The sequence below is a fragment of the Pristiophorus japonicus genome, chromosome 5 (genome assembly GCF_044704955.1).
Source record: "Pristiophorus japonicus isolate sPriJap1 chromosome 5, sPriJap1.hap1, whole genome shotgun sequence".
NCBI classification, from domain to species: domain Eukaryota; kingdom Metazoa; phylum Chordata; class Chondrichthyes; family Pristiophoridae; genus Pristiophorus; species Pristiophorus japonicus.
This window is the reverse complement of record NC_091981.1, coordinates 3,779,257-3,805,638: the sequence shown is the minus strand read 5'-3', so window position 1 is coordinate 3,805,638 and position 26,382 is coordinate 3,779,257. Positions and strand designations below refer to the sequence as shown.

The 26,382-nt window shown below is 45.8% G+C and overlaps 2 protein-coding genes across 4 annotated transcripts in view; both read right to left on the bottom strand.

Annotated features, from left to right (window-relative positions):
* Nucleotides 1-530, bottom strand: part of tmem42a (transmembrane protein 42a) — a 14,719-nt gene extending 14,189 nt beyond the window's left edge. The window contains exon 1 of the mRNA XM_070880313.1: nucleotides 301-530. Within this exon, the coding sequence (XP_070736414.1) occupies nucleotides 301-522 (222 nt within the window). The 5' untranslated portion in view covers nucleotides 523-530. The remainder of the gene's footprint in view (nucleotides 1-300) is intronic.
* A 981-nt stretch (nucleotides 531-1,511) lies between these two features.
* The window catches only part of kif15 (kinesin family member 15), a 144,477-nt gene continuing 119,606 nt past the window's right edge, over nucleotides 1,512-26,382 (bottom strand). For 2 of the 3 annotated variants that reach the window (XM_070880311.1, XM_070880310.1), the window contains exons 29-35: nucleotides 24,845-25,024; nucleotides 21,782-21,876; nucleotides 19,952-20,021; nucleotides 18,604-18,641; nucleotides 14,239-14,404; nucleotides 8,008-8,139; nucleotides 1,512-3,762 (exon numbers count right to left, since the gene is read on the bottom strand). In XM_070880311.1, the coding sequence (XP_070736412.1) occupies nucleotides 3,613-3,762; nucleotides 8,008-8,139; nucleotides 14,239-14,404; nucleotides 18,604-18,641; nucleotides 19,952-20,021; nucleotides 21,782-21,876; nucleotides 24,845-25,024 (831 nt within the window). In that variant the 3' untranslated portion in view covers nucleotides 1,512-3,612. The remainder of the gene's footprint in view (nucleotides 3,763-8,007; nucleotides 8,140-14,238; nucleotides 14,405-18,603; nucleotides 18,642-19,951; nucleotides 20,022-21,781; nucleotides 21,877-24,844; nucleotides 25,025-26,382) is intronic. The other variant, XM_070880312.1, reaches the window with a different exon arrangement.

Here is a 26,382-nt window from a genome sequence, read left to right as displayed (position 1 = left end):
ACAATAGCGTAGAAAGAAACCCAAAAATCACAAACAAAACCAACAAAAAAAACCAACAAAAACACAACCCTACCATAACTCTAATTCCCAAAAAAAACAAAACCACCCTCTATTCCCACTCCTTCCCTTCCCTCCCTCTATTCCCCATTCCTCTCCCCTCCCTCCTATTCCCATTCCTCTCCCTCCCTCTATTCCCCCATTCCCTCTCTCTTCTCCTCCCTCCCTCTATTCCCCATTCCCTCTCTCTATTCCCCATTCCCTCCCTCCCTCCCTCTATTCCCCATTCCCTCCCTCCCTTACCGGGACAGACTCCCCCCCGCGGCCCGCCCGCCGCTCGCTCCCGGCTCCCAGAGACAGTTTGGCGGCGGCCGAGGCCAGAGCCCCGAGAGAGCCGGCGGTGAGAGCCATGGCCAGCCCGCGGCCGCCGCCCGCCCCGGGCCCGGACCCGGCCTCCATTCCCCCGGCCTCTCCTCTCACACTGCCCCCGGGCCCGGCCTCTCCTCTCACACCATCCGCCGCCATTTCCAACCCAAACCGCGAACGTCACTTCCTGGAAACGCCTGTGACCCCGCCCCTCCCGCAATGACTGATGGCTCAACCCTGCACTGTCCAATTGGCTATTTTTGTATTAAATCCACCATTTAACTTTTCTTTTCACAAACTGACCCATTTCTCATGTTGGCTCCTCACTACACGGCAGGTGGGCAGAGGAAACGTTTCAAGGACACCCTCAAAGCCTCCCTGATAAAGTGCAACATCCCCACCGACACCTGGGAGTCCCTGGCCAAAGACCGCCCTAAGTGGAGGAAGTGCATCCGGGAGGGCGCTGAGCACCTCGAGTCTCATCGCCGAGAGCATGCAGAAACCAAGCGCAGGCAGCGGAAGGAGCGTGCGGCAAACCAGTCCCACCCTCCCTTTCCCTCAACCACTGTCTGTCCCACCTGTGACAGGGACTGTAATTCCCGTATTGGGACTGTTCAACCACCTGAGAACTCACTTTGAGAGTGGAAGCAAGTCTTCCTCGCTTTTGAAGGACTGCCTGTGATGATGACCAGCTAGTCCCACTCCCCCGCCCTTTCCCCATAGCCCTGCATTTTTTTCCCTTCAGGTACTTGTCCAATTTCATTTTGAAAGCCACGATTGAGTCTGCCTCCACCACTCTCTCAGGCAGGGCATTCCAGATCCTAACCACTCCCTCCTTAAAAATGTTTTCCTTATACCAGTATAGCTTTTGGATCTTATGCTAATCACCTTAACAGCCAATGCTGCAATAAGTTACCCACTATTTAACTTCTACTTGTGTAAACAGACCCATTTATTTCCATGCAGCTCACCAAACTAATCCCAGCGAGCCAGTTTAAGAAGCTGCAGCCTGCAAACACTCTTCATTTGGGTCAGCACAAGGTTTCACTGCAATGATCAATTATTTATACACTTTGATCAAACACTTTCCAGGCAGCATTGCCCAATCTCACAATCAAAATCAGATCAGGCAAAGAAAATGTTGTGAAACCCAAATATGTTTATTCAAAATTGATATTTGCAGCTAAATTATGTATACAAACTATATATTCTCAGTTGGACACAAAATAGACTAGAGACAAAGACAAGATCATTTTTTTTTTAAAAAAGGCTCATTTTCAGTCTGAGGTGCTATTTTATTCGCATTGCGTTGAAGCACAGTTAGCTTTAAACTGAACTTCCAACGATTACACTGCTGCATTTCTGATTCCATTTCGAAGACTTCCAAGGGACAGAATCCCTTTCAACGTCCATCAACGTGGTACTTAAAACCCATAGCATCTTAAGCCAATAAGTTTCTCCAACGTCCTTGCACCAGTGATGGTACACTCTCGTGTGCATTTGAAAAAACAGCTAAGCCATACATGACTCCAATCCTTTCCCGACTTTGCTCGCCTGTCCAGGATGTACATGTCTAACTTGTAAGACACAGTATGGCCAGACTCATCATTGGCTCCTTAGAAAATAGAGTAAGTAATTTCAGAAGTTCATTTTAATTTAAAACAAAAATCAATGTACTTTTATTTCATACAGAGCCATGGTTAAAATATGCACTTCTCTCTCTGTTCAGGCATCAAGGCACAATACTCTATTTGCCCCTTCCTTAAGAACAGAGCTCATTATCTGTGAAAACTTGTTTCAGCCACTGGGAAATGCTGGAAAGGGGGCAAATGTGAATGACACTGATGCTTCCCTCTTCCCCTGTTGGAAAGTGTTTGCTCTCTATTTGGCACTGATCCCCCAGGTAGTATGGACGAGATAGGAAAGTGTGTGTGTGTGGTAAATATTGGGCAGGTGCATCCATAGCATACCAAGTGCTGCACCATGTTTACAATGGTTTCCAGTTTTCACATTGTTTGGAATGAGGAGTATTATGAAACATGCTACAGTCCAGAGCTTTTGCTCGTTTCCATTTCTCAGATGAAGGTGAGCAATGAATCAGGTGAGGTACTAAGTTAGCTCATATAATTGCTAAAGTGTCACTAAACAAGAGGTAGGAGGCCCTTTGTCTGTTGTTGTCCCCTAAAATGACAGCCCGTTAACAGCCTCACATTGTCCACCGATTTACACACACACACAGATATATATCTGTATCAATAAACACACTCTCGCAAGAATATCAATGTGTCCCACTGTACTATTCTGATTCGCTAGCCAATGCTACTTAGTTGGTTGCAACCAAGCTAGCAGGAGGTAGGAAAAAAAAAACCCAGACTTTCTACTCCTGATTGCCATCTGGAAACCTGCGCGCAAGTGTGTCCTCCATGATCAAATGTCAGACACCGTCCAGGCCGCTCGGGCAGGGTAGTGGAAGGCCGCTAGTTCTCAATTATACCCCTGCAGTCATCATTTTCAGGAGAAATTTGGGGGGGGGGGGGGGGGGGGTGGGAGAATATGGGATGGAATCCGACAAAAACACGGCACGGGAAAGATTTTATCTGCCGCCAGTCCTTGGCACGATACTAGAGTCAGGAATACTGCTCTTAGAATTCAAACTCCAACTTGGAGTGCTGCAGCAGTCTGAAAATGATCACTGAAATGGGGTGATGGCGGCTCGCAAGTTATTTTTGAGTGCCTGCTTGGGGTATTTTAATTTCATTGTGTGCTGCCGAGAGTCAGCTGTAAGATGTTGCAATACTATCACCTGGTGGAAATTGTCCAAACCAACCAACCAAAACAGTTACTGGCCGTGTGAAAAGACATAAAAAGTAAAACCACGATACTTTGATACTAATTAAAGGGTAATTAAGGACAGTAATCCAGTGGTGGCAAAAAGAGACAGCCTACAAACTGTTCAGTGGAATAAAGAGACAAGCATGCCACAAGGTATAGGCTTCGGGGAAACTTTAGCATTAGGTAACTGAAGTTACAGTTTAATATAAAATGAACCACCTCACTGGAGGGTAACTATGCAGTGTAAGGATTGCAGCAATTGTGACAATCAATTTGACACCAGCAGCTTTGCTCAAGGACCCGATACGATGCTTCAAATCCGATGGGCATCAACAGGTTAAAAAGGACAAAATAAGTTTGATAGCACCTACTAGAATGTGAAATAGAAAAACACACACACACAAACACATCTACATATTATTCCTGCACGTTTTCATTCTGTTCCCTCAGCACACATTCTGATGTATTAAGCAGAGTAAACTTATACGGATCAAGTTTCTGGAGCTCTTTCAGCTTGGTGTTCTCCAATTTCAGCACGGAGTTCTCCAGTTTCAGCACATTCACTTCCTAAAAAAAAAACAAAAATGCAAATTAACAACGCAACGTCGCTACAGCCATGGAATATGCACCTTGAGCTGCAAGGGGTCAACCGAGGGAGATGCAGAGAGAGTACGTTTTGCTGACGCAGTATGGGAGCGAGTTCAATCTAAACAGGAGTTTGGTGCTCAGAGAAGCGAAAACGTGGATCTGAATCTGAGTCCGTTTAAAATGGAGAGAAGGAATTTCTTCTCTGAGGGTCGTGAAACTGTGGAATTCTCTGCCCCAGGGAGCTGTGGAGGCTGGGTCATTAAGGTGGAGATACAGATTTTTGAACGATAAGGGAATCAAAGTCAAGGGTTATGGGCAGTGGGCAGGGAAGTGGAGCTGAGCCCAGGATCGGATCAGATCAGCCATGATCTTACTGAATGGCGGAGCAGACTTGAGGGGTCAAATGGCCGACTCCTGCTCCTATTTCTTATGTTCTTGTGAATGTAGGTAGGTGAGAATGAGTTCTAATTTATCAAGTCCATAGGAACATGGAAAAAGGCAGAATGAGAAGCTAATGATGTGTGCGGCATGCATGATGTGCAATATTCTGGATCTGCAAAGTACCACAGGTTCCTCAGGGCTCAGGACTCGGTTCCTTACCATTTGTGGTATATATTAATATTTTGGCTTAAATGTAGGTGGCATTATAAAGAAATTTACAGATATTACAAAAATTGGCTGCATGGTTGACAGTGAGGAGGAAAACTAGACGCAGGAAGATATCAATGAACTGGTCAGTTGGGCAGAACAGTGGCAAATGGAATTCAATCCGGAAAAGTGTAAGGTAATGCATTTGAGGAGGGGCAACAAGGCAAGGGAATACACAATAAATGGGAGCATACTAAGCAGTGTGGAGGAACAGAGGGATCCTTAAAAAGGTAGCAGGACAGGTTGATAAGATAGTTAAAAAGGCATACAGAATGCTTTCCTTTATTGGCCACGGCATAGAATACAAGGGAGCAGGGAGGTTATGCTTGAACTGTATAAAACACTAGTTAGGCCACAGCTCGATTTCTGCGTGCAGTTCTGGTCACCACATTACAGGAAGGATGCGATTGCACTAGAGAGGGTACAAAGAAGATTTACAAGGATTTTGCCAGGACTTGAAAATGTTAGCTATGAGGAAAGATTGGATCAGCTGGGGTTGTTTTCTTTGGAACACAGGTGGCTGAGGGGAGATTTAATTGTGGTGTGTAAAATTATTAGGGGCCAAGATAGATAGGACCTATTTCCCTTAGAGGGGTCAACAACCAGGGGGCATAGATTTCAAGTGATTGGTAGGAGATTTAGAGTGGATTTGAGGGGAAATGTTTTCATCCAGAGGGTGGTGGGGGTCTGGAACTCACTGCCTAAAGGGTGGCAGAGGCAGAAACCCTCACCACATTTAAAAAGTACTTGGATGTGCACCTGAAGAGCTGTAACCTACACGGCTACGGACCGAGAGCTGGAAAGTGGGATTAGGCTGGGTAGGTTTTTTTCGACCTGCATGGACACAATGGGCCGAATGGTCTCCTTCTCTGTCGCAATCATTTATGATACCTAGGAGGACTACATGAAGTGTCAACAAAGTGGAGTTGTTCCTGAATTATGATAAGGCTTAAAGAGTTGCATTGAGGACAGGATGCATAAAGTCTAAGTATTCCATTGAGTTTAGATGATTGCGGGGTAATCTAATTGAGGTGTTGAAAATCATAAAAGGATTCATTAACAACTTGTATTTATATAGCGCCTTTAATGTAGTAAAGCGTCCCAAGGTGCTTCACAGCAGTGTTACAAGACAAAGAATTTGGCACCGAGCCACACAACGAGAAATTAGGGCAGGTGACCAAAAGCTGGGTCAAAGAGGTAGGTTTTAAGGAGTGTCTTGAAAGAAGACAGAGAGGTAGAGAGGCGGAGAGGTTTAGGGAGGGAGTTCGAGCTTGGGGCCCAGGCAACAGAAGGCACGGCCACCAATGGTGGAGCGATTATAATCAGGGATGCTCAAGAGGGCAGAATTAGAGGAGCGCAGACATCTTGGGGGGTTGTGGGGCTGGAGGAGATTACAGAGATAGGGAGGGGCGAGGGCCATAGAGGAATTTGGAAACTAGGATGAGAATTTTGAAACGAGTCATTGCTTAACCAGGAGCCAATGTAGGTCAGTGAGCACCGGATGTGATGGGTAAAGGCAGCAAATGGCATGTTGGCCTTCATAGCTAGAGGATTGGAGTATAGGAGCAGTTGTACAGAGCCTTGGTGAGGCCACACCTAGAATATTGTGTTCAGTTTTGGTCTCCTAATCTGAGGAAGAACCTTGTTGCTATTGAGGGAGTACAGTGAAGGTTCACCAGACTGATTCCCGGGATGGCAGGACTGACATATGAGGAGAGACTGGATCAACTGGGCTTGTATCCACTGGAGTTTAGAAGAATGAGAGGGGTTGGACAGGTTAAAGGCAGGAAGAATGTCCCCGTTGCTGGGGAGTTCCAGAACCAAGGGTCACAGTCTAAGAATAAGGGGTAAGCCATTTAGGACCGAGATGAGGAGAAACTTCTTCACTCAGAGAGTGGTTAAACTGTGGAATTCTCTAACGCAGAAAGTTGTTGAGGCCAGTTCGTTAGATATATTCAAAAGGGAGTTAGATGTGACCCTTACGGCTAAAGGGATCAAGGGGTATGGAGAGAAAGCAGGAAAGGGGTACTGAGGTTGAATGATCAGCCATGATCTTATTGAATGGCGGTGCAGGCTCGAAGGGCCGAATGGCCTGCTCCTGCACCTATTTTCTATGTGGGTGGGACTTGAATAGGGTAGATACAGAGAAACTATTTTCACTTAGCATCTTATATACAGAATGTAATTAAGAATCTGTTTGGGAAGGATTTATGTACAGAGGATCATAAAACCTTGAATGTGAAAAAGGTCAGTGGTTCTAGAGGTTCAATACCTATTTTGCGCTTGTTTAACGGATCTCAGGTGGAATTGTATTCTGGGCTGTTACAATTGGTTTCACCACACCCAAATTAGAAAGACAGACTTGCATTTCTATAGCACCTTTCAAGACCACTGGATGTTCCAAAGTGCTTTAGTCATTGAAATACATTTTGAAGTGTAGTCACTGTTGTAATGTAAGAAACACGGCAGCCAATTTGTGCACAGGAAGCTCCCACAAACAGCAACGTGATAATGACCAGATAACCTGTTTTAGTGATGTTGGTTAAGGATAAATATTGGCCCCAAGACACCTGGGATAACACATCTGCTCTTCTTTGAAATAGTGCTGCAAGAACTTTTACGTCCACCTGAGAGAGCAGACGGGGCCTCGGTTTACCATCTCATCCGAAAGACGGCACCTCCGACAGTGCAGCACTCCCTCAGTACTGCCCCTCCGACAGTGCAGCACTCCCTCAGTACTGCCACTCCGACAGTGCGGCGCTCCCTCAGTTCTGCCCCTCCGACAGTGCGGCGCTCCCTCAGTACTGCACCTCCGACAGTGCGGCGCTCCCTCAGTACTGCCCCTCCGACAGTGCGGCGCTCCCTCAGTACTGCCCCTCCGACAGTGCGGCGCTCCCTCAGTACTGCCCCTCCGACAGTGCGGCGCTCCCTCAGTACTGCCCCTCCGACAGTGCGGCGCTCCCTCAGTACTGCCCCTCCGACAGCGCGGCGCTCCCTCAGTACTGCCCCTCCGACAGTGCGGCACTCCCTCAGTACTGCCCCTCCGACAGTGCAGCATTCCCTCAGTACTGCCCCTCCGACAGTGCGGCGCTCCCTCAGTTCTGCACTGGGAATGTCAGCCTAGATTTTTGTGCTCACTTCTCTGGAATGGGACTTGAACCCACAACCGTCTGACTCAGAGGTGAGGGTGCTACCTACCGAGTCACAGCTGGCAAATTCAGAAGAAGAGGGAAGGTAAATAAATCAGGCCTCTAGCTCCTGAAAGTTTTCCATTGGACGAGGACAGATTTGGGTTTGGATGATGCCTGCCCAGTGGTCAGTTTAAATAATGGCAACTCGGGCAGAGTCCTGGAGGTGAAATTGGTGCCCACTGACCCCTAAATCAGTCAATGTCTTCATGGCAGCAGGGGAGCATGCCAGAAAAACAATGATAATTGCAATTTCTTTTATTAAAAGATACGAGAAAGAAGAAAAGGGCAATTCATTTAATGTGCGACTTCGAAACAAAAGTTTCCCCAATCAAAAATATGAAATCTAATAGAGACAATATTTGCCGTGGTTTTTAAGATAGCGTACCTCTAGGACTCGAACATGGTCCTTCTTGACTTTAACCAAATGTTGGATTTTTTGGTGCAAGTTCTGATGTCCCATCAGCTTTCCATTCTCTTCAGTAAGGCTGGCCACTTGATGCCTCAGAGTTTCAACCTCCTGTAGTTTAACAACAAAGAATTAAGAAATGTGTAGCTTACACATAAGCAAAAAAAAAAATCTTGTTAACTTTAATTGTACATGAAAGAGATCACCACTGGGTACATAAGAACTTAAGAATTAATTAGGAGGAGTCGGCCATTTGGCCCCTCAAGCCTGCTCCGCCATTCAATAAGATCATGGCTGATCTGATCTTGGGCTCAACTCCACTTCCCATATCCCTTGACTCCCTTATCCTTCAAAAATATGTCTATCTCCACCTTAAATATATTTAATGACCCAGCCTCCACAGCTGTCTGGGGTAGAGAATTCCAGATTCATGACCCTCAGAAGAAATTCCTCCTCATTTCAGTCTTATTTTGAAACTATGCCCCCGAGTTCTTAGATTCCCCTACGATAGGGTACTAGTTGGTGGGTGCACTGTGCTTTTTTGAGCAAGGTATCTGGGTATGAAGCAGCCTACATGGAGCCAGTGAAGTCTCTTATAGGCCGGCTGCAAGGATCCCACATGAACAGAGTTTTCAGGTAGTTTGGTAGGATAAACTCAGACGGCATGGGTCTATGTCAAAAAAAAACCCACCCCTACTTTGCCATTTCACACAGAAAAGTTACAAAGATGATGCGTGGGAAATGGAGATGAGAATAGAAATAAATCGTGAAGGGTTTAGATAGGGTAAATAAAGAGAAACTGTTCCCAGTGTCTGGAGGGCCGATAAGCAGAGAGCACAGATATAAGGTGATTGGCAAAAGAATTAGAGGCGACACGAGGGGAAACTTTTTTTAAAAACGCAATGAATGGCTATACACTGGCTGATAGGGCGGTGGTTACAGATTCAATAATAGCCTTTAAGAGGAAATTGGATAAATACTTGGAGAAAAAAAATTGCAGGGATATGGGGGAAGAGCAGGGAGAGTGGGACTAACAGGATTGCTTTTCGAAAAGCTGGCACCTTCTGTGCTGTACTACTGTATGATTTTATCACAGGCCAGAAGAGGATGGGTACTCTTTTAGGACGTGCTACCCTGCAGCTGGCCATGTTATAATCTGGCACCGGCTGCCTGAAATGTTGTGTTGTTTCCTTCCCAGTGCCAACATCCTTCACATTGACAAATATTTAAAAAAAATGAAAGCACCTGGAAATACATTAACAAATGCCAATATGATGTGCCTTTTTAAAAAGAGACCAACTATTTACAGTTCATCTGCAGCTCTGGTACAACTTCAGTTACGTGGAAATATTGCATCCAGTTATCGCAACACCTTCAGCAGAAGAGTTCATCATTGAATGATCATCATCATAGGCAGTCCCTCGGAGTCGAGGATGACTTGCTTCCACTCTAAAAATGAGTTCTCAGGTGACTGCAGAGTCCAATGTGGGATCTACGGTGTCTGTCACAGGTGGGACAGTGGTTGGAGCAATGGGTGGGTGGGGAGCCTGGTTAGCCACACTCTCCTTCCGCTGTCGACGCTTGGTTTCTGCATGCTCTCGGCGATGAGACTCGAGGTGCTCAGCGCCCTCCTGGATGCTTTTCCTCCACTTAGGGCGGTCTTGGGCCAGGGATTCCCAGGTGTCGGTGGGGATGTTGCACCTTTCCTCTCCTCCTCCCCCTTCCCCCCGCTTCCCTTCCCCCTTCCACCCGCCCCCCAAGAGGCTTTGAGGGTGTCCTTGAAGCATTTCCTCTGCCCACCTGGGGCTCGCTGGCCATGTCGGAGCTCCAAGTAGAGCACTTAGTTTGCAAGTCTTGTAGCAGGCATATGGACAATGTGGCCCATCCAGCAGAGCTGATCGAGCGTAGTCAATGCTTCGATGCTGGGGATGTTGGCCTGAGCGAGAACACTAACGTTGGTGCACCTATCCTGCCAATGGATTTGCAAGATCTTGCGGAGGCAGCACTGGTGGTACTTCTCCAGCGCTTTGAGGTGTCTGCTGTATATAGTCCACGTCTCGGAGCCATATAGGAGGGCGGGTATCACTACTGCTCTGTAGACCTTAAGTTTGGTGCCAGATTTGAAGTCCTGGTCTTCAAAACACTCTTTGCCCTCAGGTGACCGAAGGCTGCGCTGGCACATTGAAGGCGGTGTTGGACCTCCTCGTCGATGTCTGCCCTTGCTGATAGTAGGCTCCCGAGGTATGGAAAATGGTCCACGTTTTCCAAGGTCTCGTCGTGGATTTTGATAATCGGGGGGTGGGGGCAGTGCTGTGTGGTGGGGTCAGGCTGGTAGAGGACCTTTGCCTTACGGATGTTTAGTGCAAGGCCTATGCTCTCGTACGCCTCGGTGAACGTGTTGACGATGACTTGGAGTTCGGCCTCAGAGCGTGCGCAGACGCAAGCGTCAACTTCGTATTGTAAGTCGATGACTCAGGATGGGAGTGTAATGAGAAAATGTATAGTCCTCTCTAGCTAGGAGGTATAGGGAGCTGTATTGAGAGAGAGGGTTTGTGAAGGAACGCCATCTTAAGCTCCACATGGCTGTCTGAGATGTCCCAAATAAATAGAGTTATGTTGAACTAAGAGTGTTCAATATAAAATACATGGGACACATACTGTCTAGTGATGGACTCAAAACCGACCCAAGCAAAGTGGTTGCAATCAACGAAATGCAGAAACCGCAGAATGTCGCAGGTATACAAAGTACCTCGTTCGGCCTCAGTGTGCGCAGACGAACTGTAATTCAATGACGAGAATGGGATGACCTTGGATCTGGCCTGGAGGCAGCGGAGGTTTAACAGATTCCAGTTTGTCCTGTAATTTAGCTCCACTCCAACGGGGTGCTTGCCGAGGGAGAGATGGAGCATTGCAGCAAGGATGATCGAGAAGAGCGTTGGTGCGATGACACAGCCTTGCTTGACCCCGGTCCAAACGTGGAATGGGTCTGTTGGTCAGGATGGTAACAAACTTGAGGGCAGCCGAATCCGAGGAAGATGCTCCATAATCCTTCACAGTTGACAGTGTCAAAGGCTTTTGAGAAGTCAAAGAAGGCCATGTACAAGGGTTGGTGCTGTTCCCTGCATTTCTCTTGTATCTGCCGCACAGTGAAGATCATGTCCATTGTGCCCCTTAGTGGGCGGAATCCGCATTGCGACTCAGAGGAGCTCTTCAGCTACAGGGAGAAGGCGATGGAGAAGGATTCTTGCAATGACTTTCCTGGTGGTAAACAGCAAGGAGATTACTCTATAGTTACAGCAGTTGGACTGGTCACCTTTCTTGAAGATGGTTACAATTACAGGATCTGAGATCTCCTGGAATGCTCTCCTCCTTCCAGTAATGCTTCTCCGCCATGTTTTAGTGCTTTGGCGGGGATTCCATCTGCTCCTGATGACTTGTTCTTCAGTTGTCGGATGGCCTTTTCAACCTTGTGCCGAGCTGGGGTTGTGCCGAGATGGTGGCGGGTGGCATGCTGTAGGATGGAGTCGAGGACACTCACGTTGAAGACGGTTAAGGAGATCCTCGAAGTGTTCCTTCCAGCAGCCACTGACTGCCCCTCTGTCCTTAATGAGCACCTCTCCGTTCTTGGCCAGCAGTGGGGTAAGGCCGTAGATCGTCTTGACTGCGCTGAAGAATCCTCGCATGTTTGCACCAGCAGAGCCTGGTGTCCAGTCGTCTTGGATCCCCTTGCCACTGGATCAAGACTGTGCTCGGTCAAGCCCGTGTGGCTGTTGTGCAACGGTCACCCCACGTTAAAAGAATTCGTGCACAGGCTTCTTCCACACTTTAAGATGAAGTTCGGGACGTGGAACGTCAGGACCCTCATGGACAACCCCAGCAGCAACAGACCGGAATGCTGCACCGCTATTGTTACCCGGGAACTCAAGTGCTTCGACATAGACATCGTCGCTCTAAGCGAGACCCGGCGGGCAGGGGAAAGCCAGCTCAAAGAACAAGGTGCTGGCTACACATCCTTCTGGAAAGGCAAACCAGAAGCAGAACGCCGCCTCCATGCGGTGGGCTTTGCCGTAAAAAGCGAGCCAGTGGGCCGTCTCAGAGACGCCCCCTGCGGGATAAACGAACACCGCATGACTCTTCGGCTCACCCTAGCTTGGAACCAGTGTGCTTCAGTCTTCAGCGCATACGCCCCAACACTGGAAGCTACAGACGAGACCAAAGAGGAATTCTACTCCAGCCTCAAACGAGTTCCAATGAGCAACAAGCTGATCCTCCTTGGCAACTTCAACGCCAGAGTTGGAAAGGAAACTGACCCCTCGGGAGGTATGATCGGTAGAGAAAGGGTAGGGAAAGCCAACTCCAATGGCACCCTCCTCCTGACGAAATGCTTAGAACATGGCCTTGTCACAAACAATACCCTGTTCCTTCAGAAGGACAAATATAAAGCTTCATAGCAATACCCTCACTCCAAGCACTAGCATCTGCTAGACTACGTCATCGTCCAAGCGAGGGACCGCAAAGATGCGTGCATCACCTGCGCCATGACAGGAACGGACGACTGCTGGACGGACCACCGCCTAATTCGCTCTGTCATCTCCATCAATGTAGTCCCAAAACAGCGACGGCAACAGATACAATGTCGCAGGAAAATCAACTCCGGAGCAATCAAAGATCCTGCTAAGAAAGCCCTATTCAGCCAGCGCCTCGCGACCAACCCAACAACTCCCAGAGATGCAGAGCGCCCACAGCGCCTGGCCTGCCCTCAAACTTCCATAATCAGCACCTGCAAAGAGATGCTCGGTCACTCGACCAGGAAACACCAAGACTGGTTCGACGAGAACGACCAGGAGATCCAGGAGCTAATATACCGCAAGCGCAAGGCATTCTTGGACTGGAAGCAGCAACACAACTAGTGGGCAAGAAAGCAGCTCTACAGACGTCTGAAGGCCGAGAAAACCCGCGACCTAAAGAACAGATGGTGGGTGGAGAAAGCACAAGAAATCCAGCAGCTAATATTGAGTGCCTATGCCAATTCTTTACGAATTTATTTTAAACATCTTCTCAAAACTTTAAACCAAGTTACAGCAGAAAGTCTCTGTATTTTAACTTAGTCAAATTCTGGAAGTTTGACTGTTGAAAAGTGAACAGTAGTTATTGTTAAACAGGTTAGTCACATTTACAAACCACTCTTCCCAAAGTGCACTTCACTGTTTAACATGTACATCATGTAGATCCTACATACGGTGCCACTGAATACACCTTGACTGAAGTATTCTCAAATAGCTTGAGTTCAATCAGAAACCTGAAATCACTTTCTCACATCTCAAAACACTATAAATATATTGCCCAGGTTTCAATTCAGAAAGTTATAGTGGAACATTTATTCGGTTCCTTAGCACAAAACAACTTTTAATCATCAGATGACTATTAGGTGGCCTAAGAGAGGTCTGTAAAATGATGAAAGGTTTTGATAGTAGATCCAGAGAGAGTGTTTCCACTTGTGGGGAGGAGCATAACTAGAGGCCATCAATACAAGATAGTCACCCAGAAATCCAATGGGGAATTCAGGAGAAACTTCTTTACCCAGAGAGTGGTGAGAATGTGGAACTCGCTGCCACAGGGAGTGGTTGAGGCGAATAGTATCGATGTATTTAAGGGGAGGCTGGACAAGCCAATGGGGGAGAAGGGAATAGAGGGTTATGCTGATAGATTTAGATGAGGAAAGACAGGAGGAGGCTCGAGTGGAGCATAAACGCCGGCATGGACTGGTTGGGCTGAATGGCCCATGTGTATCCTATGTAATAAAAATACTATCCAATTATTTGAATTAAGTGACAAAGTGAGAATTTACTGAAAAAAAATTGAATGGTCAGATAATTTAAATTAAGAGACGACAGTGCTTTAAAACCTCCTATGTAATTACAGCCACGATTCGATACACCACACAGCAAAAGCCACATCAGTGTAGTCATAAAAATCTGTGACGGCGTGGTCTGTGCACCGGATTTCACATCAATAGATTACTTGTATTTTCTCAGTTCCGCTTCCCCCTCTGATACACAACAAATGAAAACGGCAAAGTTTTTTGGAAAAAAGATCATGCCTGCAAGTGTTTTTCCCCTCCTTCCTGCAATAGAAAATGATTGACCTTCGGGTAAATACAGCTGCGTTCAGCTCTCTCCGATCTTTAATTCAACAAACATCACTAATTACCCAAGTAAGCCTTTCTTTCTCTTCACAAGCAGATTCCAGCGCTGACCGAAACACTTCCTTGTCATTGAAAGCTTTGGTTTCTAAACTCCTGGTCCGCTCCAGCTCCTCCTGAAAATCTTTAATGGAGCACTGAATTATGTCCAGCGTTGTGGTTTTCTCCATCAAGCTAGAGACAGAAGAGATTGGTATGCACAATTTAACAAGCGGAATTCCTGGGAGAGAAGCTACACCAGTTTTGAAGTTTTTTTTTAAAAAAGTGTGTATAAGAGTACAACAGTATTTTGCAAAGTAGTTTTAGTTTACCATTTTAGGCCTTATTTATGTACGTTGTCACTTTTCTTTTAATAAACAGGACTCTTTTGCAGTGATATAAACAAACAAAGGACAGAATATGAGCAAGTTTCCCAATGGATCAATGCATCATATAGTCTGCTACTAGACAGACCAGAAAATAACCTATTACCCTTAGCAGAGGGGTCAATAACCAGGGGCATGGATTGAAAGTAATTGATAGAAGATTTAGAGGGGAGTTGAGGAGAACTTTGTTCACCCAGAGGGTGGTGGGGGTCTGGAACTCACTGCCTGAAAGGGTGGTAGAGGCAGAAACCCTCACCACATTTAAAAAGTACCTGGATGTGCACCTGAAGTGCCGTAACCTACAGGGCTACGGACCGAGAGCTGGAAAGTGGGATGAGGCTGGATAGCTCTTGGTTGGCCGGCACGGACAGAATAAATAAGAAATAGGAGCAGGAGTAGGCGATACTGCCCCATGAGCCTGCTTCGCCATTCAATACAATCATGGCTGATCTGATCATGGACTCAGCTCCACTTCCCGACCCGCTCCCCATAACCCCTAATCGTTTAAGAAATTGAATAAATTTAAGACAGAAATAGACAATGACCCAGCTTCCACAACTCTGAGGCAACAAACTCCACAGATTTACAACCCACTGAGAGAAGAAATTTCTCCTCATCTCTGTTTTAAATGGGCGGCCCCTTATTCAAAGATCGTGCCCTCTAGTTCTAGTCTCCCCCATCAGTGGAAACATCCTCTCTGCATCCACCTTGTCAAGCCCCCTCATAATCTTATACGTTTCGATCTCATTCTTCTGAATTTTAATGAGTAGAGGCTCAATCTATCCTCATAAGTCAACTCCCTTATCCCCCGAATCAACCTAGTAAACCTTCTCTGAATTGCCTCCAAAGTATATCCTTTCGTAAATATGGAAACCAAAATTGCACACAGGATTCCAGGTGTGGCCTCAGTAATACCTTATATAGCTGTAGTAAGACTTCCCTGCTTTTATACTCCATCCCCTTTGCCAAGATACCATTGGCCTTCCTGATCATTTGCTGTACCTGCATACTATCCTTTTGTGTTTCATGCAAAAGTACCCTCAGGTCCCGCTGTACTGCAGCACTTTGCAATCTTTCTCCATTTAAATAATAACTTGCTCTCTGATTTTTTTCTGCCAAAGTGCATGACCTCACACTTTCCAACATTATACTCCATCTGCCAAATTTTTGCCCACTTACTTAGCCTGTCTATGTCCTTTTGCAGATTTTGTGTGTCCTCCTCACACATTGGTTTTCCTCCTATCTTTGTATCGTCAGCAAACTTGGCTACGTTACACTCAGTCCCTGCTTCCAAGTCGCTAATATAGATTGTAAATAGTTGATGTCCCAGCACTGATCCCTGCTGCATCCCACTAGTTACTGGTTGCCAACCAGAGAATGAACCATTTATCCCGACTCTGTTCGTTAGCCAATCCTCTATCCATGCTATTTTATTACCCCCAACCCCATGAACTTTTATCTTGTGCAGTAACCTTTTATGTGGCACCTTGTCAAATGTCTTCTGGAAGTCCAAATACACCACATCCACTGGCTCCCCTGTATCCACCCTGTTTATTGCATCCTCAAAGGACTCCAGCAAATTTGTCAAACATGACTTCCCCTTCATAAATCCATGCTGACTCTGCCTGACCGAATTTTGCTTTTCCAAATGTCCTGCTACTGCTTCTTTAATAATGGACTCCGACATTTTCCCAACCACAGATGTTAGGCTAACTGGTCTATAGATTCCTGCTTTCTGTCTGCCTCCTTTTTTTAAATATACGATAGGCCGAAATGGCCTCCTTCTGTGCTGTAAATTTATATAATGACAGGTTTAATTTCTTATATGTGCCAACCTCAGCTGCAGACGCAGCTATGGTACGAGTTGCTCTCAGTGCCCTGGGTTAGGGGTGTGTGGGGCACGGTGCGTAATCAGCCACAGATCCTTCCTCCCCCCCGCCCTGCTAAATCAGTATCAAATGATTCCTAGTGAAAAGGCCACGTTGTGGACAGTGCAGAGCTCGTGAAGCCTCAATGATAAGATGGTGATAGAATTATACCCCAACATGAGTCAACACCGTACTTTCAGGGAAAAAGGAGAGGGGTAGGGCTGGAAGAATATATTGAGAAGACCCATCTTAAAACAAAATTAGCTCTGAATTCGGAGAGAATCAATCCACCGGGAAATTGAAAATGCTTGCTGACTAAGTGATCGTTTTCTGGTTAGCTAAACTCCAAATCCAAAATATAACAATGTGTATAAGAATCACTCACAGTACCCCTGGTCGTCCAAGCCCAGACAGCGAAGGTTAGCAGCTATTCAACCATAGTGGGGGTGGTCAGAGTCATTGTAACAAAAAAGCCCAATACTGTCCGCACACAAAGTCGACACATGCGTACTTCCCAGCAGACGTCACTCGATAGATTGAGTAGACGAGGCCTATATTCTCTAGTGTTTAGAAGAATGAGGGGTGATCTCATTGAAACGATATCTATATTAACGACTTGGAAGAAAGAACTGAGTGTGATGTAGCCAAGTTTGCTGACGATACAAAGATGGGAGGAAAAGCACTATGTGAGGTGGACACAAAAATCTGCAAAAGGACAGAGACAGGCTAAGTGAGTGGGCAAAAATTTGGCAGATGGAGTACAATATTGAAAAGTGTGGGGTCATGCACTTTGGCAGAAAAAAATCAAAGAGCAAGTTATTATTTAAATGGAGAATGATTGCAAAGTGCTGCAATACAACAGGACCTGGGGGTACTGGTGCATGAAACACAAAAGGATAGTATGCATGTACAGCAAGTGATCAGGAAGGCAAATGGAATCTTGGCTTTTATTGCAAAGGGGATGGAGTATAAAAGCAGAGAAATCTTGCTACAGCTATACAGGGTATTGGTGAGGCCACACCTGGAATACTGCGTACAGTTTTGGTTTCCATATTTAAGAAAGGATATATTTGCTTTGGAGGCAGTTCAGAGAAGGTTCACTCGGTTGATTCTGGGGAGGGGGTTGAGTAGGTTGGGCCTCTACTCATTGGAATTCAGAAGAATGAGAGGTGATTTCGGCGAAACATATAAGATTATGAGGGCGCTTGACAAGGTGGATGCAGAGAGAATGTTTCCACTGATGGGGGAGACTAGAACTAGAGGGCATAATCTTAGATTAAGGGGCCGCCCATTTAAAACTGAGATGAGGAGGAATTTCTTCTCTGAGGGTTGTGAATCTGTGGAAGCTCGGACATTGAATAAATTTAAGGCAAATAGACAGTTTCTTAAACGATAAGGGAATAAGGGGTTATGGGGAGCGGGCAGGGAAGTGGAGCCGAGTCCATGATCGGATCAGCCATGATCGTATTAAATGGCGGAGCAGGCTCAAGGGACTGTATGGCCTACTCCTGCTCCTATTTCTTATGAAACATACAAAATTCTTACAGGGCTTGGTAGGGCCGATGCAGGGAGGATGTTTCCCCCGGGCTGGGGAGTCTAGAACCAGGGGTCACAGTCTCAGGATAAGGGGTCGGCCATTTAGGACTGAGATGAGGAGAAATTTCTTCACTCAGAGGGTGGTGAATCTTTGGAATTCTGTACCCCACAGGGGTGTGGAGGCTCAGTTGTTGAGTATTTCAAGACAGAGATCGATAGATTTTTGGATATTAAAAGGAATCAAGGGATATGGGGATAGTGCTGGAAAGTGGAGTTGAGGTAGAAGGTCAACCATGATCTCACTGAATGGCAGAGCAGGCTCGAGGGGCCGAATGGCCTACTCCTGCTCCTAATTCTTGGGTTCTTATGATAGTAATCTCTCTCTAACCCAGGGATGCGGAGATCAATTTTAGCACCACTGTGGCAGAGGCCATTTGTAGAAAACCCCATCCCGGCTTCCATCAGATACCAGCACAAACCGTAACTCAAACTAGTTACCTTCTGGTCAGTCACACGGTGCCATCACCAAGTGAGCTTGTCAAACCTCACCGTAAACAAATATTACCATGCAATGGTCATAGTAACATGAAAAATATCCACTTACTCAGCTTCCACACTGGCCAGTTGTTCTATTACTGCTGCCTGTCAAATTTTAAAAATGAAAAAAATCAGTGTTTTGTGACCACAATAAGCTGCAACATAATCTACATCTTGTATGTTAAAAATATCAGCCAGCCAATGATAAAAGATTTCCAATTCTGCACATTTTAAACTGGGCCCCAAGAACTGGCTGCATTTGTCCTCTCCCACCCCGCTCCTTTCCGAGGTTCTCCCTTCCCCTCTCTCCTGAGGACATTGGCTCTTTGCTGGAGCAGAGTTTCACGGGTGTTGGCTGCAACCTGGTATCTCACCGAGGTTATTACAATCGTAGTCGGCATCGTGACCAAGATTCACCTGGTGCTCACAGTAGGAGTTGCTGGATTGTGATCACGAATATCTCTAGCCAAATTTCTCTCCCTAACCTAGGCATGTATAGCGTGCAAATCTAGCAGATTTACCGCAACCCTGGGCGAGATCAGCCAACGCTGCAGAGCAGGAAGTGAATCTGGACAAATCAATTCCTCACTGACTTAGCTCACCTGAACCATCAGAGCGATTCCATCCAACTTTATATTAATTAAATTAAACCATTGTTATTGGCAGGGGAGCAAACTGTGGCTACTCATAGCCTCCCTGAAAAGTGCAACATCCTCACCGACACCTGGGAGTCCCTGGCCAAAGACCGCCCTAAGTGGAGGAAGTGCATCTGGGAGGGCGCCGAGCACCTTGAGTCTCGTCGCCGAGAACATGCAGAAATCAAGCGCAGGCAGCGGAAGGAGCGTGCGGCAAACCAGACTCCCCACCCTCCCTTACCCTCAACAACTATCTGTCCCACCTGTGACGGGGACTGTGGCTCTCATATTGGACTGTTCAGCCACCTAAGGACTCATTTTAAGAGTGGAAGCAAGTCTTCCTCGATTCCGAGGGACTGCCTATGATGATGACTATATAGCCTTGTAACATGAGGAACCTAGAATTTGTTTAGCCTTAAGAAAATAAACTCCCAAGATTTTGATGACTGCGCTTTCATCTTATTTGATTTTTAGGATACGTAGTTTAGCCAACACCATCGAGAAAGTACAACCGTGAAAACATTGATGTTTACAAGTTGTCCAAATCATACAAATGTACAGAATGCTAGATTAAATAAATCGGAAAAATAAATTTACACAGAAAAAAAGACTTGCATTTCTACAATGCCTTTCACGACCACCAGAAGTCCCACAGCGCTTTGCAGCCAATGAAGTACTTATCAAAAGTGTAGTCACTGTTGTAACGTAGGCAGCGCGGCAGCCAACTTTGTGCATGAGATCATGTGGCTATGCCAAAAAGTCACAAGAAAGTAGGAATACCTTGGCCTTTAATTCTTCTACTAATTTCTTCTCTGGCTCGTTTGGACGCTGTGGCTCAGTGATAGCATTGCTTTAAAATAAAATACAAACATTTATAGAATTATACCATACCAAAGGAAACAAATTTGAAACACGGAAAATCAAGTTGATCCGAAAGTGATTGCCTTTGGTTGAGGACCAGGAATTTATTTCAGTAATTTTATATTATTTGAAGCACATGAGTAACCATTCCAATTTCAGATTTTATTGGGAAAAGTTCTGCCACCTCACACCACATTAGGTAACGACCCATTGCTTTGTATCGCGATGTAATGCGCAGAAAATGAGTACTTCGCTGACCTACATCATCAGAACCCCAAAAGCTGCGGAACCAAAGCTTCTATTTACAGATGAAAACCAATTATTACAAACAATATATACAATTATGAGTGCGACATACAATTGTAATAAAATACTTTATACGAGAGAGGATGCACACATCAATCTATTCATGAAATGAACCCCTAACCTTAATCCAAGCAATGTACTCTCCAATTTATTTTTGGGGTGTGTGGTCCTTTCAAATTTCCGCGTGTCATGTACTATTGCACTGTTTGCACTATTACAAGGTGTGCCACCAGAGGGCACTGCAGTGGGAGAATCGCAGGTTACCTGTACAGGTGTGCCTGGGATAGTATAAAAGGCAGGCCATCATTGTGATCCTCACTCTGGAGTTATCAATAAAAGGCCACTACAGTTCAAGTACAACATTGTCTCGTGGAGCCATGATCAAAGCATCTAAAGACACAACAACGCGCCTGCGTTGTTTTTCCATTTAAAAGCCGGTGAGCCAGCCCGCGTGGGACCTCCAGAGCGCTGCGTGGCTGCACAGCTCAACGGTAACTTTGGATCAAAGTCTACTTTATGCATCTGGTCAAGGAAATTGATCCAATTTTATCTCTTAGCAAAAGAACAAACTTGCATTTATGTAGCACCTTTCATGTCCTCAGGACTCTCCAAGTGCTTTACCGCCATGGAATTACTTGAAGTGCAGTTGCTGCTTTGTAGGAACACCAGCAGCCAATGTATGCACAGCAAGATCTCACAAACAGCACTGAGATGAACGACCATTTAATTAATGTCTGCCGGTGTTGCTTTAGGGATCAATGTTGGTCCGTGCTCTGGGAAAACTCGCCAGCCCTTCCTCGAAAATGCCACAGGGTCATTTACGTCCACGGGGCAAACGGGGCCTCGGTTTAACATCTCATCCTAAATTTTAAAAACACAGCACTTCCTGAAGTGTCAACCTAGATTATGCACACAAGTCCTGGCGTGGGATTTCAGCCCCCGACCTTCTGATGCAAGAGTGCTGCTCCGGAACCAAGAATGGCCCAAAGTCACCACCTGCACCAAAAACTCTCATTCACATTATCTGTGTGAATGACAAGCGATCTCATCACTTGGATGCAAGGTCGAGCGGTTACACAAGAATTCCACCCTCCAAGTTCCACAGAGGAACGTACTCCACAAGGTATTGGGCTACAATTCTCACATGAAACAGTGACTGGTTGCCCCCATGGCACAACCACGTCAACCTGCTGAATATAGGCTCTTCACTGCCTTTAAAACTGGCATTTAATGAAAAATAGCAGGATTTCCCAGTCTATTTACAACCTCTTTTTAAAAAAAAATGTTGCTTCCCTCTCCAAAATAGATGGTTGGGACAGTGAAGCAGAATGTTAAAAATATTTGAAACTCACTTCTAAATAGTTAAAAAAAAAGCTTCAAAATGATTTGACAAAAAAAAATATCTTAAACTGTAAAAACAGACTTGTAATCCCCACTTTGTACCTTTTCTGTGCGTCTATATAACTCTCCAAATTCCGACAGTGCCTCTCCAAAGTATCCATTTCCAGCCGAAGATTTTTTGATTCACATAACTGGCTCTAGAATGGTTTTTTTTGGGGGGGGGGGGGGGGGGGGGGGGGGGGGGGGGTAAGAAAAAAGATAAAAAAGTGCATCAAAAACTAGGGAAATTTGATTTCCGTTATCCATTTTCTAAGCATTAAACCACATATTTCAAAAGGACTTGCACAGGAGGGCAACGTTCAATTTTCAGACTGCTTCCGCATGCCACACATCACTTTCTGCAGGAACAGCAGGAGATAAAACTCTAAACCGGTTCATTGGCAGGATTAATTACTCTGGCCATTAGGACAGGGAAGAAAAGAGAAGTGGCAGAATATTTATACATGTTCTTTTTTATTCCCAGTTGATTAGTTTGAGTTTAAGCCAAAACCGGACTTAATTCCAAGTGGACAAACCGAAATCTAAGTAATTGGAAAATGTAAAAAGTGTGTTTATTTTGCCACGTATTCTACAAACAATTTCTAAGTTATCCATTATTCTATTATGTTGAGCCAGTATATTCATCGGGAATTAACTGATTTTAGCATACCCCAAATATTTAATACTGTTCTCCCTCCGCCCCAAAGTATCTCTGGAACATCCTATTAACGATACTGCTGGCTACATGCTCCATCCTCCAATTTAAACAATACTATTGGATTTATTTATAATATCTGGAAATCAGTCTTTGTGAATGATGAGCTCAGATTTGTAGTCATTCTCTAGCCTTCATTACAGGATCCAGCACAGGTTCTTAGTATTCCGGTATAAAAATCCGAGCAAGCTCAGCTTCCAGCTGAGAGTTGATGGAGAGCGCTCAGCAGGGGGCAGGGACCCCAAGTTTCCTCTCCCCAATTCGAGCCAGTCAAAATCAAAGCTCAAAGCCAAATCAGGATGTTGCCAGGACTGAAGAATTTTAGCGATAAGGAAAGATTGGATAGGCTGGGGTTGTTTTCTTTGGAATAGAGGAGGCTGAGGGGAGATTTAATTGAGGTGTATAAAATTATGAGGAGCCTAGATAGAGTGGATAGGAGGGACCTATTTCCCTTAGCCGGGGGGGGGGGGCCAACAACCAGGGGACATAGATTTAAAGTCATTGGTAGGAGGTTTAGAGGAGATTTGAGGGGAATTTGTTTCACTCAGAGGGGGGTCTGGAACTCACTGCCTGAAAGGGTGGTAGAGGCAGAAACCCTCACATTTCAAAAGTACTTGGATGTGCACTTGAAGTGCCGTAACCTACAGGGCTACGGACCGAGAGCTGGAAAGTGGGATTAGGCTGGATAGCTCTTGGTCGGCCGGCACAGACACGATGGGCTGAATGGCCTCCTTCCATGCTGTAAATTTCTATGATTCAATTCAACACAGATCAGGGATTAAACGTGGGACCTTCCTGGCGTGTGCTGCTCCGCTATGCACAAAGACCAATTCATCAAAACAAACCCTTCAAAATAGATTTGAGGTTTACAGTTCTAAAGTATCAAAAGGTGGTGGTTAAGGGAGAAATTTGAGTGCAAGTGAGAATGAGAGAAACGGGGTGAATGAGGTCAGTAAGACGAGCGAGCTATAACATCTCCTAGTGTAACAGAGAGTCGGGATAAATGGTTCATTCTTGGGTTGGCAACCAGTAACGAGTGGGGTGCCCCCAACTATTTACAATCTATATTAACGACTTGGAAGACGGGACTGAGTGTAACGTAGCCAAGTTTGCTGATGACACAAAGATGGGAGGACGGGTAATGTGTCAGGAAGACATAAAGTTGTTGCAGGAGGACATAGACAGGCTAAGTGAGTGGGCAAGAATTTGGCAGATGGAGTATAATGTTGGAAAGTATGAGGTCATGCACTTCGGCAGAAAAAAAAATCAAAGAGCAGGTTATTATTTAAATGGAGAAAGATTGCAAAGTGCTGCAGTACAGCAGGACCTGGGGGTACTTGTGCATAGAACACAAAAGATTAGTATGCAGGTACAGCAAGTGATCAGGAAGGCAAATGGAATATTGACCTTTATTGCAAAGGGGATGGAGTATAAAAGCAGGTAAGTCTTGTTACAGCCGTACAGGGTATTGGTGAGGCCACACCTGGAATACTGCGTGCAGTTTTGGTTTCCATATTTACGAAAGGATAATCTTGCTGTGGAGACAGTTCAGAGAAGGTTCACTAGGTTGATCCCGGGGATGAGTGGGTTGACTTATGAGGAAAGGTTGAGTAGGTTGGACCTCTACTCATTGGAATTCAGAAGAATGAGAGGTGATCTTATTGAAACATATAAGATTGAGGGGGCTGGACAAGGTGGATGCAGAGGATGTTTCCACTGATGTGGAAGACTAGAACTAGAAGGCATGATCTTAGGATAAGGGGCCGCCCATTTAAAACTGAGATGAGGAGAAATTTCTTCTCTGAGGGTTGCAAATCTGTGGAATTCGCTGCCTTAGAGAGCTGTGGAAGCTGGGACATTAAATAAATTTAAGGCAGAAATAGACAGTTTCTTAAACGATAAGGGGATAAGGGATTATGGGGAGCGGGCGGGGAAGTGGAGCCGAGTCCATGATCGGATCAGCCGTGATCTTATTGAATGGCGGAGCAGGCTCGAGGGGCCTAATGGCCTACTCCTGCTCCTATTTATGTTCTTATTACAATGGACAGGTCTTCTTCCCATAGACTGTACATGCGTGCTCAGCAGGGAAGGAAATGAAGAGCTTCTCTTCTGGATTGATAGCAGCCGTGCCCGGGACATTCAACATCCATACCGGGAGACTCCCCAACAATCCGGGAAGTAAACTAGTGCACAGGCAAGCCTGGATATATTTTGCTGTACTTGGTTCTGGATTAGTATATGTAAATTGAAAAGTCCAAAAATAGACTATTTGTCTATAGTTTGCTCTGAACTACAAGTTACTCTATATCTAGTTTTAGATATTTTCAGATAACTCAGTAAAATTATTCACTATGTATATTGATTAACTGACCCATATAAAGATTAAGTGAACACAAGCCCTTGTATGGTACCTTAAGTTGTAGAATTTGTTCATTCTTGGCCGTCCTTTCCAAATCCATCTCGGACAACAGCAATTCCAAGGTGGCCTGGGATGCCCTTCGGTCATCCAATTCCCTCTGCTGCGACTCCAGGATTCCAACAGGATTTGCTTGGAAAGTTGGGGTTCTTGGAGTTCGCGGGGTCAGGAAAAGCTGAAAAATAATGATGCCTTTCAAAATAAGTTTATCGCATAGATGCAGTCAGCTGTTGCTACATATTTTTTTATACAAGTACGCTCATCAAGTTAAGGGGATCTGGATATTTAGATTTGCGCGGGTGCGATTCCAGCAGTTATACCAAGTTTAGAAATCTTGTAAACGGAACAACTCACACGAACAGAATTTGTGGGGTCAGAGAGCAGGGCCCAGCAGAATGAGGAAAGGGAAGAGGGGTGTCCCAGGACTGCCCCCACCAAAAGAAAACTATTTTGGATGCACTGGAGAGGGTACAGAGAAGATTTACAAGGATGCTGCCAGGACTGGAGAATTTTAGCTAGGAGGGTGGTGGGGGTCTGGAACTCACTGTCTGAAAGGGTGGTAGAGGCAGAAATCCTCATGTTTGGAAAGTACTGGGATGTGCACTTGAAGTGCCGTAACCTACAGGGCTGCGGACCAAGAGCTGGAAAGTGGGATTAGGCTGGGTAGCTCTTTGTCGGCCGGCATGGACATGATGGGCCGAAATGGCCTCCTTCTGTGTTGTAAATTTCTATGATTCTACGCCTCGAGGGCCCCTTTACAAAAAGCAGCCACTTCAACCCCACCGCCACCAACATTTTGCATTGGTGGGGGGGGTCCATACCCGACTCTGAAGCGGATCCCACTTCCACCAGAATCGGGCAAGTACGCACCTATTGTACATCGGATCCTGACCAGGGTCAAGTGCGTGGGAACGCCTGGTAAATTCTCTGCCCCCTTGGCATCACTGGCTTTGCAAGGCTCAGGTGGCCCTGCAGGAAACCCCAGCATAAGCCAGTACCTGACGTATCTGTCCAAATTGGGGGCCCTTCAACTGGAGTTTTGGCAGGAGTACTCCAGTAGAGCCAAGCAATCACCCCAATACATCTTCTGCTTTTAATAGAAACATAGAAATTTACAGCGCAGAAGGAGGCCATTCCGGCCCATCGTATCCACGCCGGCCGACAAAGAGCCGCACGGCCCTCGGTCAGCAGCCCTGAAGGTTAGAATACTATTGACTTTTAATGCAGCGCCGAAGAAGGAGTTAAGCTGACCTCCCCCAATTTCCTGGGATGGGGTCCACAATAAAAAGTAAACCTCCTCCCACTCCAAACTGCAGCAGTGCAACATCCACATTTTTCCACAGATTATTACAATGGCCCCAAAATAAATCTTCAAATTAGCAGAGCAGATTGCTCTTCAGCTTACAAAATCTCTCTATAACTGGGACACTGCGACTATATTTTGCTGTAGATGCAAGTGAGGCAACTTCGCGTTGTGAACATCACCACCATTGAGAACATGAACGAACCTGTGGGCACTCAATTCCTTCACAA